The 20,519-nt window shown below is 37.4% G+C and overlaps 2 protein-coding genes across 2 annotated transcripts in view; both read right to left on the bottom strand.

The window, feature by feature from the left end:
* Nucleotides 1-1,849, bottom strand: part of LOC129280362 (nuclear receptor-binding protein-like) — a 35,124-nt gene extending 33,275 nt beyond the window's left edge. The window contains exon 1 of the mRNA XM_064112552.1: nt 1,600-1,849. Within this exon, the coding sequence (XP_063968622.1) occupies nt 1,600-1,725 (126 nt within the window). The 5' untranslated portion in view covers nt 1,726-1,849. The remainder of the gene's footprint in view (nt 1-1,599) is intronic.
* A 4,278-nt stretch (nt 1,850-6,127) lies between these two features.
* Nucleotides 6,128-11,377, bottom strand: LOC129279952 (uncharacterized). Its single transcript, XM_064112001.1, has one exon. It carries the CDS (start codon nt 11,029-11,031, stop codon nt 9,187-9,189), a length of 1,845 nt encoding a protein of 614 aa, XP_063968071.1. The 5' UTR covers nt 11,032-11,377; the 3' UTR covers nt 6,128-9,186.
* Nucleotides 11,378-20,519: the final 9,142 nt, after the last annotated feature.

Below are 20,519 nucleotides of genomic sequence, written 5' to 3' on the forward strand. Positions count from 1 at the left end.
CTGAGATCGCAAGTTTGATCTATCGCAAGAAAATCTGCAATGGCTGCCGCGGGGGTTCCCAACTGCAGGAAATTCAACACCCTTCCAAATACATGTATGGCACTCTCCCAAGCATCTGACATTATCGGCCGATTGAACTGGAAATGCGTGTTGCTTATGTGCACGCTCATTTTCAGAACAAAGTTACGCGCAGCTGAGCAAAGACAATAAACATTTAGAGCCGAAAGAGGTCCGTTTGGTAAGTAAATAATTATTACTTACCAATTTCTATATCAAAATTATCGATAGTGATAATTAAAATCTGCATTAGCGCAGCTGATTAAAATTATTTTCCTAACAATCAAGCAATTATTCTGGAGTTTGGAGCATGATTTAAATCGCCGAATCGCACAACTTTACATACCCGATATTTGGCAAAAAACAAGCTTCTGGTAGTAAGTAAATAATTTCTGTTTACCATATTTTTTTTTTAATTCTATTTTTTATGACATGTACTAAACTAGATCTATGGAAAAACATGTATGATTTCTACTTGATTCAATGACAATGATCTTTTTTTTGGGGGGTCCAATTATGCTAAGTAAGTGTCCGATATTTGGGCACTTTTCTACATGCAACACAAAAGAAAATAACGTTAGAACGTAAATATTAACAGGTGAAACTGGTAGTGGTAAGGCTAACTTTTAGCACTTTGACCATGTTCACAAACATCATACGTTCATCGAATTTGAACTTGAACGAAGTTCATGAACTATGCAGGAATTATTTTTGTTTATTTTTGTTATTTTCCCTTTCAGGAAGTGTTCCTCTTGCGACAGCCACACAATGGTCTCCCCTTCACTAACAACATGGCACAATGAATGTCATGATGTAACAACTAACATACATGTAGTCTAGCTCTAGATCTGGAAAGAGTTCCATATGCAACCCCCACCAAAAATAACAAAAGATTGTTGAGACTTCCGGTTCGTTCACTTCAGATTTTTCTATCATTTTTTTACTGTCATGACTGTTGCTTACCTTAGTTGGGACTAAAACCAGTAACTCACCTCGTACTCTCCAGTCAAGTCTCTTCCCGCTATGCTAGCGAGAAGCGCTGATACCGGAAGGGGTATTTTAACGATTATCAGCCGATAGTTCGACTAGTCTAGACTCACAGACCCTTTACTGACTAAATAAACCGATGTCTATGGACAATTTAATACAGTACACGCACTGACTAACTTTAGATCCTGCTCAAAATTTGACGGAATAAAGCCATATTTTGGTATGTATTTCCACTTGGCATGCCTTTCCACTTCCCCATCATATGTTCTATATTAATTATTAGGGCTAGATATGTTATTCTAAACCTTATCCATGTTTTTATTTTCAATTTTAGTGGGGGGTGCATATGGAACTCTTGCCCTAGATCTAGCCGGGGATATAACTCGAGTGCAATTAGAATTACTGTATCACGAAATTGTGATTTCCCCATTAGATATGTGCTCAAAAGAATTGCATGCGCCGGCGATGGCAATGGCATCCTGCATGCGACGCGACATGCATGACCCACTGCCGTAGATTACGGTACGCACACGAATCCGGAACAAGTCTCACCTTCACTCTTCTCTTCTGCCATCTTCCACAGGGACTTTCTTCTAAAATTTCTCTCTCATCTTCACTTTCGTCGCCACTATCACGAGGAGATCCAGTCCTTTCGTCGTTTCCTCCTGTGGTCGGCATCTCTATTCTATTTCACAAGGGAAACCGGAATATTGAAAGAAATTATCACGATATGACAGCAACTCTCATTGTCCGTCACACTCGCAAAACACTGCCATGTTTATCAACGACACACGCGAATCGCGCGCCGTCGATCGCCTAGCTCGATCGTCGGCGCGGCCGCATACTACATGTACTAGTATACCGTCGACGTAGCATAGAGTGAGAGAAGGGCCTCTATGGTCGAATAGCTTAAAAAAAATTGAAAACATTTACATTTCTTTTTACTGAAAATTTTCACAAAATCCAAGGACCAAGATCAGAAAGAAATCTTCATTACATTGATAGAAAGATTTTTCTCATTTGCTCACATAACAGGCCTACATTATGCTAAGAGCGCAGGGGCGGATCCAGGATTTTCCAGGGGGCGGGGGGGGGGCACATTTTCCCGATGAAAATTTGACAAAAAAAGGGGGTTTTCACCACTGAACTAGAAATATTTCTAGTTCAGTGGTTTTCACCCTAAAATTGAAGGTCATTTCGTCCGCGGAAAATTTGACAAGTTAAAAAAAGGGCACACATGAGTAAAAACAGTATAGGCCTACAAATTTTGATAGTGGCTCCGTCTGCGCCCCCCCCCCCCCCCCCCCCCCGATCCGCCACTGAAGAGCTGTATTATCATGGAGAAAGAAAGTTTTCAGGCTTTCTGGAATCTGGATAATACTGTAGTAAAGAAACCTTTATAATTATTGCACTTTTATGTTAATTAGCGTATCATTTTACTTGCGATGTTATAGGCCTACATCGGCTTGGAAAACTGGTGTCTGTCATAACTAGTTCATCATAGAAAATCCTATAAGAGCGATTCATGTTTTTAGGCTTTCTAGATTTTGTACAGCATGACAATGACATATATATAGCACATAATGCTAATTACGACGGCTATAACTAGTGTCATAAACGAATTCCTGGGGGTCGTTTCATGAAGATGGCCATAAGTTATATAGGAGCGACTTTAAGAACGACTGCCACGACTGGTGAACTTTAATTTCTTACGCGCTAAACCACCGCCAATTTATGATACAATTTACCACAAGAAAGGACACCAGACTCATTCTTAAAGTCGCTCTTAACTTACAAACAGCTTTACGAAACGGCGCCCTGGCCATAAAGTGTTTAATAATATGAAATGCAGTTAATTGAGTTTTAACATGCTGTCAACTGCAATTAAAGAAAAACCTAGAGGGTTGATACCAAAACGGGGGACTCAACATTACTGAACTGCTACCCCAGTGTTAGACTATATAACATTACCAAATATTGATCACCGTGGATAATATTTTCTCTTTAACCCCTGTAGCTAACACTCTTACAAAATTCAATAATCTATTTACATTCAAAAGAGTTATTGGCCCGTAGTGATTCAGTGTACGTGCGGGCCACTTCGCCCCCTCCGCTTTCTCCGAGAAGTTTGATGATATTTTTACTTCAAAACCCTCACTGAAAGATTCAACTTTATGAGTCTCTATAAATAAAAAAAGGTGGCCAGAATGTTGGCCCTAAAATAAAACTCAGCGGTAAAAAAATACCATTGCCAGACGATTTATTCTATTTCATTTCCATTTTTTTTTCAATTCTTCCAGTTTGGCTGACGTTTTCTTTACTCACTTTGGGTAAATCATTGAAAATTATTTTATCAATTATCGCAAATAATGTCAAGATTTTTAACATGCAAATAAATATGTATATTTTAAGCTCCCGAATGATTTTTATAATACCTTTGCAATCTCGCACAATTTTCCTTTATAAATCTCCTTATCACGCTTGTAATTTTAGCAGCCTGTTCTGTGCTGAAAGTTTCCTGCAGAAACATTATCCCTGATCATTAACATCATTTGAATATTTTAATCCTTTCATGCCTTTTGGCTCTATTGCTCAACCCTCTTTTATTTATTTCCAACCGACAGCGCTATATCCAATATCAACACAAAGCTTTAGCATTTTGCCATACTGCCCTCTATTGTTATGTAAGACAACATTCAAAGGAAAAATGGGGCCACTGTCCACAAATCCACAAAAAACCCAAACATGATAAAATTCATTGTTATAATGTCTATTTTCTATAACAAGATTGGTCGGGGCAGTGTCACTTTCGAAAGCAAATGGCGATGTTTAATGTACACTTGCACATGACTAAACAAGTTTTGATGGGGCATATTGGTAAGGGAAAATTTCCATAAAAGTCGTGAGCGAGCCAAAAATTGATCATTAATTAATATTGTGATAGGTTTTTGACATGGTATTACGGTAAAAACGCTGTTTGAAATTTTATACATCGCTGTTTACCCATATGAACCTTACAGTAGTTGCTTAACGGTTTAAACAACCAGGCTTAATTCATTGAGAATCAAACATTAAAGATTAAACTTTGTTGTTTAATATTTTAAACCAATATTGTTTAAACCGTTTTAACAACTACTGTAAGATTCATATTGTACACAAAGTTGTATGCATAAAAACAACAAAACAGCGTTTCTACTGTATTTCAACATCATTTCTTCTTCTTTTTTCCTTTTTGTAGTTATCTTGATCACGGAACTTTTTAGGGGGATTGGGCAAGTGCCTCGAGCCTTCCAGCCAGTGATTGGCAACAAGGTCTACAAACTTGCATTTTCTAGATTTTTTAAAACTACTTCATATACCTTTTAAAAATCTAATAAGCCAATGGTGTCACATAATCACCTTCCTGCACTAATTTTTTTTTTTTACTATATTTTATCGATCGTACGAAATTTTAATTTTGCCTCATCGGTCTAAAATAAGAGCTATGAATACTGGAATGGTCAAATACCCGTCCCTAACTACATTATCTGGGGGAGGGGGGGGTCATAATAATAATTGGCTTATACTGATACTCGATTACGTTCCTTCTATTTCAAAGTTTTTATATAGCCACATCATATAACTTTTCATGCAGCATTTTCATATTCGATTGAAAGATTTATCGATTAAAAATAATAGGTTAATTCTCCATTATTTCTTCGATATACATTTTACAAATGAAAGTAATTGTGTGACACCCCCGAATATCGCTTTTGCATAATACCCGACCACTATGCGTGGTGGCAAATTTCTGAGTCTTTTAATATCAGGGGTATACTCTCTGGAAATGCAAAGGAGCTAATCTGGTCCCTAATCGCACTCCTCTCAGGGTGAGATGGGGGACCAGTCCTGATGGAATGAGATTTCAATCTTTCAAGAGTGAATTTTTACCTTTCTTGGAGTGAAAGTGAAAAATGCACACTTTCACTCAAAGAAAGGTAAAAATTCACTTTTGAAAGATTGGAATCTCATTCCTTTTAGGACTGGTCCATCATCTCACTTTATGAGGGGTGTGATGCATTTAGAGAGAAAGATATTATACGATACTGAGAGGAACAACCGTGTTTTACAGAAAAAAGGTCGCCCCTTAATCTCCCTCCCCCACTCTCTCTCTGTACAGACTCTTTTTAGAGCATTTTGATGAATTTACCTTTAAATGGGGCGGGGGAGCACAAATCTTTATTGACTTCTTTTCTTTTCTGTGAAAGTTCTAGCCCCTCCCCCTCATATTTCCGCCCTCATGGATTAAAGCTCTTTTCACATTTACACTTCGGCAAACTCTGGACCCCGATGATGCTTATCACAAATTGTAGGTTCTGAATTATTATAGGAGCGCGCATTATGCATTTCCGAGTGGAATCATGCGACAACGCAAGATCACTGAGTTTTGCAATTTGTACCCTTTAAAAATGACTATAGATTTGATGCACGAAATCCTATAAATAGATATTTATTTCTTTATGTTCATCCTTACTTTTTTATCTATTTTCCCCTTTTGCACCTCTCAAAGGCATGTGTCCCCCAGCCCTACATCCGCAGCTGAAAATATTGCAATGACACCCCCACCCCCATGAAAATGAAAAAAAAATCATAACAAGATCGTCCTATCATAAGAGGTCCTGAAGTTTATATTGAAATGCCAAAATCAACTTAATTGTAATTTTAAGGTTCAAAAGATTATTTATCTCCAATGATGTAAACAAAATATTAATAGGTATCCTCGAAAAATGACTGATGGTTTTGGATTACCCTTTTTGTGGATGCACTATAAAGTATAAATTCCTCAAGTGACTTTAGCAGCACTGTAGGCTGATAGATGGCGTGCAATGGAAATGACTACTGTACACGATTTTCTTTATGAAGAAGCTTATGCAGCATTGGCCTAACATTCGATCATCATGATTATCAAAATCCAAAATGCACTATTGTATAAAAGCTCCATGTTTATTACCATTACCATTATAACTTTATCCCATTCACTCTCGCACCTGGTCCGCTCAACTAAGATAAAAGGAAACGAACGAAACGACCGAATATCATGTGCCAAAACATGATGATTTTATTTTATGTATTGCAGGAACTTCATTATCTTCAATTATATAAATAATAAAATTATGCTACAACGTGAAATATCAAATATCATCGAATTTTACACATCTTTTTATTTATTTATTTTTTACACAGTTGCATTTTGAACAACATCATAATCATACACACACATACAATAATTGAACATTTTTCTTTGACGAGCTATCAACTTTTTTTGTGTGCGATTGCTGCATAAATTAGTCACGTCACTGAAAAGAGATTGGCTAAAACAGATGTAAAAAACGATGCAAAAACATACAGTAATGGAACAAAATTAATTTTGATTTGTCAAATATTGCTTACAAATACATCAACTGCCATTATCATTCGCACACTGCTTATCATCTACTGAATAATTGCAAAATTTATAATAATAATAATGATAATTATAAACTATCCTTTTACGTATTTAAAAGAAGCCTTATATAACATTAATGAGGAATGTGAAACAGTATGATCTTCGATGAAACAATTGGTGCAGGATGCTTATAACGTTCGCAACTTCAGAGTAAAAAAAAAAGATATGACGAAATATTATATGGAATAAATTTATATACAACAAAATGTGACTTGTTAAGGCAACACATGCACTTTTTTCAAAAGCAGACCTGATACGATTACTCTAAACAATGTGGATCTAATCTAATCCCATATCTTCACTCTTATTTCTATAGTCAATTTCACACAGGATCGAGTTAACGTGAGGTAAAGTAATTTGATTTGAAAGGTTACTTTGACTATTAAAAAACATGAAATTTTAAAACCAATTTCAAAACGAGATCGCTATCATGATAGCCGATAACCGACCACTTTTTATTAGTTTTCATTTTCTAATCCATGTGCACTCAAGGTAAATGCTAGTTTTGGTAGCGATATCAAAATGAGTTCGTACAGAATCCAATGAAATGACCACCAAAGTGTCTATTTGTATAAATAAAACGTATGTGCCAAAGGATTCTGAAAGAAATTGTGTAATTGCTGAGAAATCAGCAAATAAGCACAGGATTCGGGTAGAGCGTCGGGCACGACATTCAAAGCAATAATTATACACCGTCCCACGTGCGCTTATCTGTGTTGGGGATCTTCAGTCTGAACATTTTTCAGCGTAGATTTCAAGATTTCACGAAGTTCAGTAATTGTACCAGATGTAGATCCTCGATGATATACTGACAATTAAGCCTTGTTTTACAGACTTTCTTATGAAATCAATGTTTACTGCAACTACTGGAATTTCTCCTTTTTCAATTTTGACACACTTTCACCTTCCAGTTAGATTTTTACCTCGATTTATTGGAGGAGATTTTAACTACACATGAGGGTAACTTTGTGTCCTACCAACATTGGGCGTTCCTTTCGGTATTTCTATTCATCCAGTATGATGAAAATTTTGCCCATCCTAAAGTAATTGCTGCTTATTTTTAACCTTACTGGACAATATGCTTCCCGCATTGGGTAAAATACTACCCCAAATTGGTAAGACACATAATTAACCTCGTGCTGGTTAAAATTTTATCCGATATTTTTTTACAGTGTATTCGATAATAAAAGAAAAACGCTATCAGGGGCCGTAACACATAGTCTATCAATCACCGTACAACATTTTTTTCTTTTCTCTTTTTAAACGATTGATTGCATTGACAACAATGTACAATCAACTGTGATAAACAAGACTATATAGTGTACAATCAATCGCTAACCTTTGTGTTACCACCTGGGGAGCTTTACATCAACATTTTCATCTGACAAGTTGTCACAACTGACAACGTTCCTTGATTCTGATTGGCTGAGAAGCATTGTTACTATGGTAAATGTCGGATAAAACGTCCGACAAGTCATTTCATGAAACGCTCCCCTGGTTTTGATATCATAATTAGGGTTCGAACGAAAATAAAATGAAAGAATGTTGCTCTATAGTATTATCGACATTTAATGTTCTTTTGTATCGGACTGAAAATTATATTCTGGATAAAGATTTGTAAAAAATTCAAGTAAATAAATGAATAACAGCAGTTGTCGTTTGCACATGTTTTTTTTAATAGATTTAAAAGTGCTTGAAACCTACGTTAATTTACTCAAAATTTCTGGGATAAGAAAATCGAAATTTTAGATGAATCCTACACAATATATATTTTTTTAAATCGAACCGTTTACTAACATATATCCACTCTATATCATCATGAATACGATACAAGAATGAGTAGCCAATATGCAAAATGGTAAGAGATGTGCCCGATATAGCACCAACTACCAGTGCACTTGATTCAAAGCATATCGTCCAAACATATTAGTCGAAGATGACTACCCCCTCCCCCAATATCTTTAATAATATGAAAAGCATGGTTAGAATAGGGAAAGGTTATCGGTGATTAACCATGTAAACTAAATGTTACAAACGCTGGAATACAGGAAGTCTAAGATCATAAGCTTAGCTCTGGTTTATCTATAGCCGAAGTCTATGCTAACACAAAAACAATAATAGGAGTCCAAAATTGTTACATTTTCTTTCACCGAATTTCGTTTTTTTATTCTTCTTTTTATTTAGTTCCATTGTCATAATGAAAAAAAATGATTGCATTTATAACTTAAGATTTTGAGTGCGATGGATTTGATGATGGATTCATGCTCTGTGCTATGTACTATCCATAAAGATAAACCACATTATTTATATCAAAGCTTGCACTAGAATGAATGGGTTTCAGAATATAATCTAAGTCTACATGGTCTGATGGATAGAAGGTATACATGCTTCTCTTCAAGTTAACATACTTATCTACCTAAAATGAAAATGGCATTTGCAATGAGCGTGATAATAGCTATGTATGATGTCCGTATCTTAATATCACCCAAAACACTGTCATGATCAAAATAACGGAATGTAAAATAGTAAAATGGATAATCATTTTGTTTTTCTCACAGTGATGTGTAAAATTTAAGAAAAATCACATAATTATTACCTACAAACTTCTTACAAAATCGTTATCTACACTGCGTCCATTTTATATAGCGTTGCTCTCATAAAACAACTTCACTTTTTGACGAATGCGCATGCGGTGATTTTGCATGTATGACGTCATACACGGCGTTGGAGGGAGTCGCTTTAGGTGAGAGCTGGATGGAAGACATAGAAGGAACATTTGAGTTGCTATCACACGCTCTGTCGTTGATATTAATCATTGTGTCCGGAACGGGATTGCTAATAGCGCCACCTACGTCAGTTTGAGAAGTAATCTTGTCACTGCCACTCATGTCATTATTATTATTTGGCAGGTCACGTGTCTGTTGCTTGACCCAGACGTCTTCCGGGTCACTCCCTGGGTTTTTATGAACATGTGTCTTACTTGCTTTCGAGCTGGTCAACCGGTTCTCTAGTGGTGTTTCTACGGGTACTAACGAAGCAGTAGCACCTGATCGATTACTTGACAATACGATACCAGTAGATTTTGGTCTATGCTTGTCCATTGTCTGTGTCCGGTGAGGCGACTTCTGGCTACTAGGAAAACTGTCAAGTGGAATATCATGCAAAGGATTAACGTGTGTTACTAGATCTGTATTCTGTGAAGCTACGCTTTTACTAGATTTCGGCACACTTTTTATTGACCCCGAGTCCGACCCTGTAGTCTTGTTTTCAATAGTTTTGTCTTTCTTTCGTTCGGTGCCTCGTTTAGCTCGTTTTGTCTTTCCACCCTTAGAGGGCGTCCTAGTGGGCTCTTCACCACAAAGACACACACCCGGTGCAGGTGGAACACCGTGAAATGAAATAGGACCATTGACACTTCTTGACTTGATTGGTGGAAGGTTGGACGGTCTTTCAGGTTTGGCGTGTTTCGGATGAATTGGAGGCGAAGCCGAAATAATGCCCTTTCGAGTTGTCCGTGGGCTTGCAGTGAAGGACGTTTCTACCTCAGTCTCTGGTCCTAGATAGTTTGAACATGTCGGTATACTAGTCACGTCCGTCGTCTCTATTTTCGGAGGTTCGCGTAGTAGAGTTACTTTAGCTGCTTCGCTCTCATTGGACTCCTGTGAATCATTTCGTCGTTTCTCTTCTGCTAAACTTGGTCCATGCACCAGAACTACGGGTGAACTATGTGACGATTCATCCGCGTAAGCTACTTCTTCAAGATGTCTTGCGTGTTGACTAACCAGCGCCTCACGATACAGAGGACAACTCTTATGTCTGGCTTCACATTCCATGACCTCGCGCTGCAAGGCATACATGTGTTCTTGTCTGGTCATATAATCTTCGTCCTCTTCATCGTCCGCAAGTTGTTTCCTTGCTTCTCTTTTCTTATCGTCCCGTGCTTCGCACATTAAAACACATGCACACATTGATATAAATGACCCGAGACCTATAAGGACGGGCCCAAACGTTCTGAATTTATCGATGTCTTTCTGTAATTCGTTATCAATCGTTGTTATTGTCTCGTTTCCTACGATAACTGTTCGTAAGGCAATTTGATAGGACATGTATCCGCACACAGTCATGGCTACACTTCCGGTCGCTACTGCCATTCCCAGAACTAGGCAGATATGGACTGGATTACACCATCGCCATCGTCGAGGTTTAGACTCATCTTTATCCGGTCCTGTCTTCTGGGACTGCGGACTTCCTTGACCTTTCTGCGATTTGGCATATGCATCTAGAGACACATTCCCGTAGGGTGACGAGTGCGTCGGACTACTGTCTTGTGGTTTGTTTTCATTTGTTGGTGAGGACTTATTGCTGTTATGTGGGGGTGTATCAGATAAATCACAAGGTCTCGACGGTCGAGTTTCAGAAGATGGACTAGGCTCATCAGGTCCATCGTCCTTGACATTTGCTGGTAAAGGTTGCATCTCATCCATAGATGGGCGCTCCATCGCCGTGGAGGGCGCTGTTGAAGTCGAGTGTGATTACAGGACATAAATACACAGTGTCGTTACCTGAAAGATATAAATAAAAAAAGCATTTCATTTACTTGGATGATAGTAATTCCACATGAAGTATCAATAATTAATATTATTATTCGATTGTGTCGCAGTTCCCATTATCCATTCACTCGGTTAACGGTTACATGAACAGAGAATACACGTTCGCCACCCATCCAGACCAAGTGGAATTTCTGTCAGCAAGAGAGTAACGTATAACCACGCGACAGAAGGTTGCTATCAAACCTTCGTTAAAAGAACCAGAAAAGTTCTGTTGTTTTCCAGTTTTGCCTCATATTTAGGAAAATACAAATGTACCGTTCGCCCTGAGTTTGCGACGTTTCGGTTCTTAATACTTTTTGGCGTTATTTGTCATTTGACAATACATTATTCTGTTGGTGATTCTTCCTTACATTGATAAGCGAAGAATCCTTAGGAAGCCCTTTCAATATTGCCGTCTTCAAGGGCAGTAGACCAGTAAGCCATTACGGTGAATACTCTGATATGCTCTACTTCAGTTTTGCATAATTACGGAGGTTTCGCAACGGGGACGGATTCAATAACTCAGTAATATGTATTGAAAATGCCCGTCAAAAGACAAAAACGTATTGGAGGTCTTTAATAATAAAAATACCAACATGTTTGTTATAGCGCATATCACTGCCAGATGCGTCCCTATGCGCTTTTGAAGAAGTCAGAAAAGACAAAGAACAATGAGAATTTTGCTGGCAATCGTGGCACTTACTCATTTTAAGTCTTTTTAAATAAGTATGTTTTCAAAGTGGATTTAAACTTGGGTGTAGAAGAGTTCTTAGATGGGGTGGTGTTCCGAAGTGAAGGGATAGCATGGCAAAGGATCGTTCTCCATAAAACTTGGACTGAACACTTGGACAATTTAAAAAATCCTTCTGAGCTGATCTAAGATTACGAGATGGTACATAACTTAACTAAACAATCAAGAGGATATTTTGGAGCCATTGCGTGGAGGCACTGATAAGTTAAAAGCAGTACTTTAAACATAACACGCGACTGGACTGGGAGCCAATGTAGTAATTTTAAGACAGGTGTGATGTGGGAATGTTTTTTTAGTACGTGTGACTAGTCGTGCTGCAGAGTTTTTAATTACTTGTTACTTGTTAATTTGGGAATCGGGCATCGTATAAAGCAAACTATTGAAGTAATCTAAATGACATATTACACTCTTAAAACAAATCAGTCAAATTGACTAGACCATTAGTCAGCTGGGTGCAACTGATATAAAAATCACTGATTATCACATTTCTGACATATATTCTAGTCAGAAATAACTCTGGTCTAGTTAAATACGACTAGAAAATAATCAAATATGACTATAATATCAGTTGCACCTAGCTGACCCTATTATCTAGTCATTTTTTACTGATTTGTTTTTAGAGTGTACAAGAGCCTGGACAGGCTGCTTCGTATAGTCTTTGCATCTCAGACCAGATGAGAGAGAAAGAAAAATAAAAAATCTTTTGTCTAGAGTCCAGGACGAAATTGCTGTTTTTATTCACCACCAATTTTCGACAAAGACTTGTGAAGGGTACATGAAAATATATTTTCTACGTTCTTGAATTCGTCGTGCATCGTGGGTCGAGAATCCCTATTATCACAAAGCATTTAACGGTATGTCGACATATCATGTCGATGTGTAACTTAAAACTCACCAGATTAAACAATTATTATTGCCCTTCAAACTCCCCAGATTTGCTAGTCATATTATGAGAAAGAAATATAAGCCGCGATAGAAGCAGGGAAATTAGTCTGATTGTCTATTATCGTCTTCGGAAGAGTCTATTTTACATCTCTATCAAAGACAGCTCCCGTTTTTCTTTCTTTCTTCTTTTATTTTTCTTTCTTTCTTTATTTTCTTTCTTTCTACCCTTCGTTCTTTCTTTCTATCTTTCTTGTTTTCTTACTTTTTACTTCTTTTCTTCCCTTCTTTTTTATTTCCTTTTCTCTGTTTTTCTTTCTTTCTTTCTTTCTATCCTTAGCCTTGAGCACATTTGTCAAATCTTAACTATTTGCCAAGAACGTAGATATGACAGGGGTATTCCAGAAACCCTTTTTTCCCTAGAAGAAATATATGCCTGGTAATATCATTCAGATATTATTCTACACACGTATTATCTCGTTTAATTATCTTATGTACTCGTCTATGGCTCTAAGTGTCCCAGTTGAAGAATCATACTAAAACAGTCACCACGCAGGTCTGCGGGATGAGCTGAATTCCATCTTCTGTTGCACATTTCATAAAACTTGTTGTAATAACAAATTTGCAATAACAGTTTAAAGCTACTGCACTCCTTCAATCTGATTTGTTGAGAAAATCTTGTTATAGAAATTGTGTATTTGTCACTATAACAAGTGTTTATGAAACGGGACCCTTGAGTAGGTTAAGTGTTGTTATTCCAAAGATTGTCTACTATCAGAAATACAATAATGCTTATGATTTGGGTGGGTTTTTTTATAGAAATATTCTATTATGTTACTAACCCTACATGTATATTATCTATCACTCTCAGTGGCGAAATCATGCAAAGATGTTTTATGGGCTGAATTTATGTAACGGTCTGCATCAATTATTGGAAAGGTTGCATGCTTTATATAACTTAATTATTATTTTGAGAGTAAATTTGGCGATGAAAAGTGTAATTGGTAATCAAAGTAAATGTATTAAATGACAATAAATAATGATTAAAACCAAAGGAAAGGCAGCAGCTCTTAAATTTTGATTAGTGCGCCAGTTATCTTATAATGAAGAGCAATTTATGGGAGTATCAAGATTAATGAAATGTCTTTGATATATAGGCCTATGTAATTAACAATTACAATACAACTCGTAAGCTTAAAGATAAGCCAGTTGTGAGAACAATCTACAATTAGTTCGAACAGAATAAAAAAGTGCGACAATACATTATGCGTATTATGTGCAGAAATTGACAAAACAAGCATGATCTTTCACCCAAAATGTTTGGTCTTTTCCAAGGTAATATTTATACACTGCCCCGCGTGTGCTTATCTGTGTTGGTGATCTCCAGGGTGGTGACTTTTCAGCTTAGATTTCATGATTTCACAGAGCTGGCTTTGTGCAAATAAACCAGGTCTATCTCCATGATATGTTGACCTTTGAATGTAGTATTTATACTTTCCCATGAAATCAGTGTTTGCTACACCTATATTTCGTTACCTCTATGCTGTTGCATTGTCTTTATCAAAACGCTCCCATTGAAAATAAATGAATAATTTTGTTCATGACTATTTATACGATGTCGTCATTAAATTTCAAAGCTAAATCCGAAGAAAAGTGATAAAAAAACAAAACCAACAACAATGATAGCTCAGTCGGTAGAGCGGGAGTTTTGGATTCCGGTGACCCGGGTTCGATTCCCAAGTGGTGCGCTAGTGCCCTTTGATAAGGCATTTATCCTCATTACCAGGTCCCTCGGAGAGGACCTTAAGCCGTTGGTCCCCTGGTTGTTTGCTCACAGGCATTCGTGCTTTCTTAGCCGTCAGGTAAAGAACCTCGGTATAATGGCGCGGTGTTTTCATACAGTATAGCAGCAGTGAGTTCATATCTTCATTAGATCTCATCTGCAATGTTATAATTCCTTATATATTGACCACGACTGATAAATCCAGGCAAATGATTGGTTAAAACTGCAGTATATAGTTACTTATATTCACTGGTAGATAGAGGACGGAATGAAATAGACAGAGCACGGTTCGCAATGCATGTGTATATGGGATGCTAAGAAGAAGTTTGCATGACATTGGGCATGAAGCGAAAATATTGAGACGGGAATTATACTCTAGGGTCTAGGCATATTGACAATTTTTCAAGAATTCATATTTTCAAGAATTGGAAATGCAGGAGTTGCCGTGCAAAATATTGGTGACTGCTCATTTTGTGAAGGGTACATGACATGTACTCGGCCCCGTAAAGCAGGTTTATTCACTGATTTTTACAATACATCCGAGAGGATATGCCTGCATCATATAGGTGGCGATGTCATATCGGGCTGAAAAGGGCTGGGTGAACTTTCATGCTATATAGAAGACTCGCAGGCCTTGCTTTATTTTTATTTGATTGGAAAATATGAAGAGAAAAAATAGCTCGTCAAAACACACAGGTACTACTCGTCTACGTAAATAATCACGTCATAACAACATGAGAGTGCGTCATATACGCGCGAACACCAATTAACATGAGACCGCCACCGTCTGCATGGCTCGCTGTTGCCATAGCAACGATCGTATGTCCGGACGGGGGCATCGCTATAGTGGTTGTTATAGGTAGGAAACAAATTCATGGCAGCTTTATAAAACAATCATTATATTCTTATTAAAGAAAAATAGGATGCAAGTGGATATAAATAGACTGATTGTTTACATGGTTTTATCCACTTGATTTCATTGATAGATTTAAAGAGGGTTTTCAGGGATTCCTTGACTTTTATCTCCGAAAGGTTTTTTCTCAGCACTAATTTTGTCAATAGATGGTGTTGAAGTGCGAGGTTTACCGCTGCAAGTTAGCATGAACTCCTTATATTTCTATTTTGTATTTTACTCTATTGACGGATGCCTCGTTGAAACTGACCATGCTTTGTACCTCTTCACTGTAAATATTGGGGTCATACAACTGAGGTGACACGACTTTTACTCCTGCGACATTTGCTCTGGTCTTAATATCTCAGAATGCTTAGGGTTAGGTTTAGAAGTGTAATTAAAGTTTTTGCTTTAGAGTAATGTAAATATGAGGATTAGGGTTTGTTTAGTTTTGGAGGTTATGTTTTATGTTTAGCTTAACGTGCATATTTTCCATCGGAGCAATTGTCGCCGGAGCAAATGTCATGCAGCCAAAACTGGCGCCAGTTGATGTCTTTAGGGGACCTCACCTTAATGTGTTAATTATTACACCCAAGAGATTGAACATAACACCAAGAGTGTGAAAGTAACAACCAAATCAAAGGTGTTGTAATATAATATCCATAAGCGTTGGACCAATACCCAAAATTAGCACCTGAGTAAAAATGTATGGTGTGGACCTGGAGTTCCTTGACATTATTTTGCCCCGGCGACAATTGCTCCGCTGTGAATTCCACACACTAATGGAATTGCCATCTTCAACCCTGGATTTAACACTAAACCTATTAACCTACCCCTACACTGCAAAAACGCCGGTGTTAATATAACACCAGCCTGGTATCTATATCAGTCCACACAAGAGAGGTGTTGAAACAACACCAGTTCAGAATGAAACCGATATTGGTTTAACACTAATCAGTGTTGCTTAAATGCAAAATTAGTGTTAGCCTAACGCCAAACCGGTGTTGTTTCAACACCTCTCTGGTGTGGACCGATGAACCCGGGCTGGTGTTAAATTAAAACCGGCGTTTTTGCAGTGTAAAACTCTATTGGAAACCTAACCCTATAGAAGAAATAAAGCCCGGAGCAATTGTCGCAGGAGTAACTATCGAGTCACCGGACCGCTATGTATACCAATCGACAAAACAGTCAAAATTGGTGTTATGAAACCGAACAAACTGTTTTCCTATCCATTTCGTTTCTCGACGCCTTTTGCTCAAAACATTACCTTTAAACTATAAGGATTCATTATAGCTTGAAACATTGCCTTCAAGGTATAAGAACATTACCTTTAAGCTTATAAGCTATTATGTTTCATTATGACACAAAACATTGCTTTTAAAACTATCATGTTTCATTTCAACTCAGAACATTACATTTAAATTAAACTATTACGTTTTAGTTTAACTCGAAACATGACATTTTAACTTTTCATTCTAACTCAAAACATTACCTGTAAACTGTTTTTTCCTTATATATGTCGTTTCTCGACGCTTCTTTATATCAAAACATTACCTTTTAGCTTAAAATATTACCTTTAAACTATTATGGTTTAACTCAAAACGTTAACTTTAAACTATTGTGTGCATGTCATTTCTCCTCGTCACTCCATCATGTCGCGTCAAAACTGATAAAAACCTGTTAAAATTCAGGAACCGCATGATTACTGTAACCTGAAGCTTCACTGAATAAATTAAAGATCCTTCCCCATCATAGTCATGTTCACGTCCTTTTATTGTTCGTGTGTTCCGTTTGCTTTCCTAAAACAGCCTCCGAACAACACTGAATAGCATGAAGGTTACAACAAGGCCTAAAGATAAATGTGAGGGCAGTATTTCAACACACGCAGTGGCATTTTGATCTCGACTTCTTTTACCCCCCCCCTTGCCTATTGTATCGCTCCGGGGCCCGACATGACCATGTTAGGATTGCCAATAAACCTTGGCAAATATGGCGAAGGGTACTCTCTAAAAACAAATCAGTCAAAAATGACTATTTAATAGGGTGCAACTGTTATCATAGTCATATTTGACTATTTTCTAGTCGTATTTTACTAGAACAGAGTTATTTCTGACTATAATATATGTCAGCAAATGTGATAATCAGTGATTGTCATATCAGTTGCACCCAGCTGACTACTGGTCTAGTCAATATGACTGATTTGTTTTAAGAGTGATAATAGGGAACTAATTAATATTGTCAATTAAAACAAAATTGCCACAATCTTTTGTATCTATATAGAGCCCATGCAAGCAACATAAAATACTTATTATGATATTCACAAAAACTACATCCGTCTGATCTTTCATGTCATGTTTTTAATCAAATTGCATGATTATAATAATTGTTCCGAGATAAAAACTCCAGTGCAGACCAAAACAGACCACGATTAATCAATTTGTAAACAATTTATTAGCCTTACATTAATCAGTGACCTTAACGCTTAATGAATACAGTTCAATGAACAATACCCAGTGCAGTCGATGAGGTTGATTATATCTGGTGTATCAATTGTTTTCAAATTTCATAAATTCTGACCCGCATTGATGACTTGATTAGTTTGCTTTATTCATGTTTTCACATCATAGAGGAGCATGAAATGTAGCATATACAAAGGTGATAATATATAACAAACCAATAAAACACAATAGTTGTAATATAAGCAACGAAAATAAACATCGACAAAATGTATTATTCATTTTAACAGCATGCAGGAGACCGCGATCGAGCGCAATTAAGCTTGAAAATGATGGCAGCCTCGTAAAAATTAATGACCGCCGATAGAAAATTCCGAGTTAATCTATCAAAAATCTAGTATGATCATGATGAAATGTAACGCAAAGTGCTGACTGATAGAAAATATGGAAGAGCGTTTCTGAGTGGTTTCTGGTCAGCGTTGTGGACAAAGCGCGCATGTAACAATGGCTTTGATTGGCCGTCGTTATTTTCAGCGATTTTTTGACAATCAACCTTTGTGTAACGGAGCCTATATTATATATAGGACTCAACGATTTGTACTGACAAATTTGTTCTTTGAGCCAACATATGCAAGGATATATGTATCTTATACCAGTCAATGAAAAAAAATCACTAACATCTTTTTCATAAAATGCTTTCCCTCTTGGGGTCGTTTCATAAATACAGCGGCGTAACAGGGGTCGGTGGCCAGGGGGGGGGGGGGGGGGGGGGGGGGGGGCAAGAGCCAAAAATTTCCCGGTCATATCATGGAACAGGCAATGGCGCCATAATGCAAACATTTTGAGGGGGCAATATGGCGTATCGGGCAAATATATATATATATATATAAGCGAGCGAGCGAAGCGAGCAAGCAAACATTTTTGACATTTTTATTGCAAAAATCAAATTTTGTGATAGATTTTGACAAAATGTTAAAAAGATGATATATTCACCCTCCTGTCTTTCCTTTTTTCTCTCTTTTTTGTACGCCACGGTGAACAGGAATTTGTTATGATTGTGAGCATCAGGGCGAAGCTCTATATGCTCGAGGGGTCCGAGTATGGCGCTTCTGGCAAGAAGTAGCTTAATATAGGTCCCGAGCGAGCGAAGCGAGCGAGATAAAAAAAAATCACCTTTTCATGAGAATCTAACATGAAGATAGATTTTAACGTGATATTCAGAAAAATATAATACACTTTCCTTTCTTTCCTCATTTTTTTTTGTTTGGTTGTAGAACTTTTGGGGGCCATGGTCCAAACTCATCCATATAACAGTGCTTTATGGGTGGGGTCCAAGGCAGAGCCCCGAAACCTCCTGATATCAAAGTCATTTTAAACCTTACAGATGGCCACTTATTTTAATCAAATTGCGTGTATATTTATATAGCTTTAACACAACACATAAATTCAATGCAGTTGTGTATCGTAATCATCCAAATATTGTGAGGGGCACACCGTAGCAAATGTGGGAAAATTTGTAAAAAGTCGCCAGCGAGCGAAGCGAGCCAGAAAAAAAAAGGCCTTTTAAAATGAAATTCTAACTATGTGATAGATTTTTACATCATTATAGCACATATCATGTCATACATTTTTTTTCATTCATCTCATTTCGCTGCCTCCTTTATTTTCTTTTATTTCCCCTTGACTGTGGAGCCACCCCCCGGTACGCCAGTGCTTCAACGTAAAGCTTAATGCAGGAAGGGTCCATATAGGGGCCCGTTATAGAACCCATTAAAGGTTACAGATGAAGATGCACGGGGGCTTGACTCTTGGACAGAGCCTTTGGAGATTTAGCAAGTTTATGAGAGACTTTCATACGACATTATGCTATATACCATCAATTTTTCTTCCCGCTCGTTATCTCAATCCTCGGCAGCCCGGTAGTGTACGTTATCTTGTCCCTATTTTTTATTTTCCAATTTAGATTTTGGCTAATTCCATTCTCCCTTTATTTCCCGCTTTTGTTTGCCTTTTTGTCATCTTTAATTTATTTCCCTGTCTTACTAATCATGCTAATGTATTTGAATATCGGGGCGAATTGTTCTTTCTCACTTGTTTTTTTCCTTCCTTTCCCCGTTATCTTTCCGTTTTCACTTTTTTATGTTTTTTTTTAGTTTTCTTTTCCCTTTTCCTTTTCCTTTCCCTTTCCCCTTCCCCTTTCCCCTTTCCCCTTTTTTCTTTCCTTTCCCTTTCCCTTTCTTCCCCCTTTTTTTTAATATCTTTTTCCCGTTTTTTTTAAATTTTCCTCGGTGAGCTCCGCCAGGGGGGGGGGGGGGGGAGCAGCTTGCCCCCCCTGCCCCCCGCCTGTTACGCCACTGCATAAATCTTGTTAAAATAACAAATATGCGATAACAGTTAAAAGCTACCGAAATCGTTCAACTTGATTGGCTGATAGTAAACATGTTACAGAAACCGTGCATTTGTTTAATATTACAACAAGTCTTTGTGAAACGGGAACACTGGAGGTGAAGGCATATATCATGACCGTATTTTACATGCACAGTGAGGGTCCGGTTTCAGAAAGAGTTGAATTTAAACGTACCTCGAATAATCAAGCGCAAGATCCAAATACGCTCGATTCACTGGTTGGAACTG

Source organism: Lytechinus pictus, chromosome 17 (assembly GCF_037042905.1).
Source record: "Lytechinus pictus isolate F3 Inbred chromosome 17, Lp3.0, whole genome shotgun sequence".
Lineage (NCBI taxonomy): Eukaryota > Metazoa > Echinodermata > Echinoidea > Temnopleuroida > Toxopneustidae > Lytechinus > Lytechinus pictus.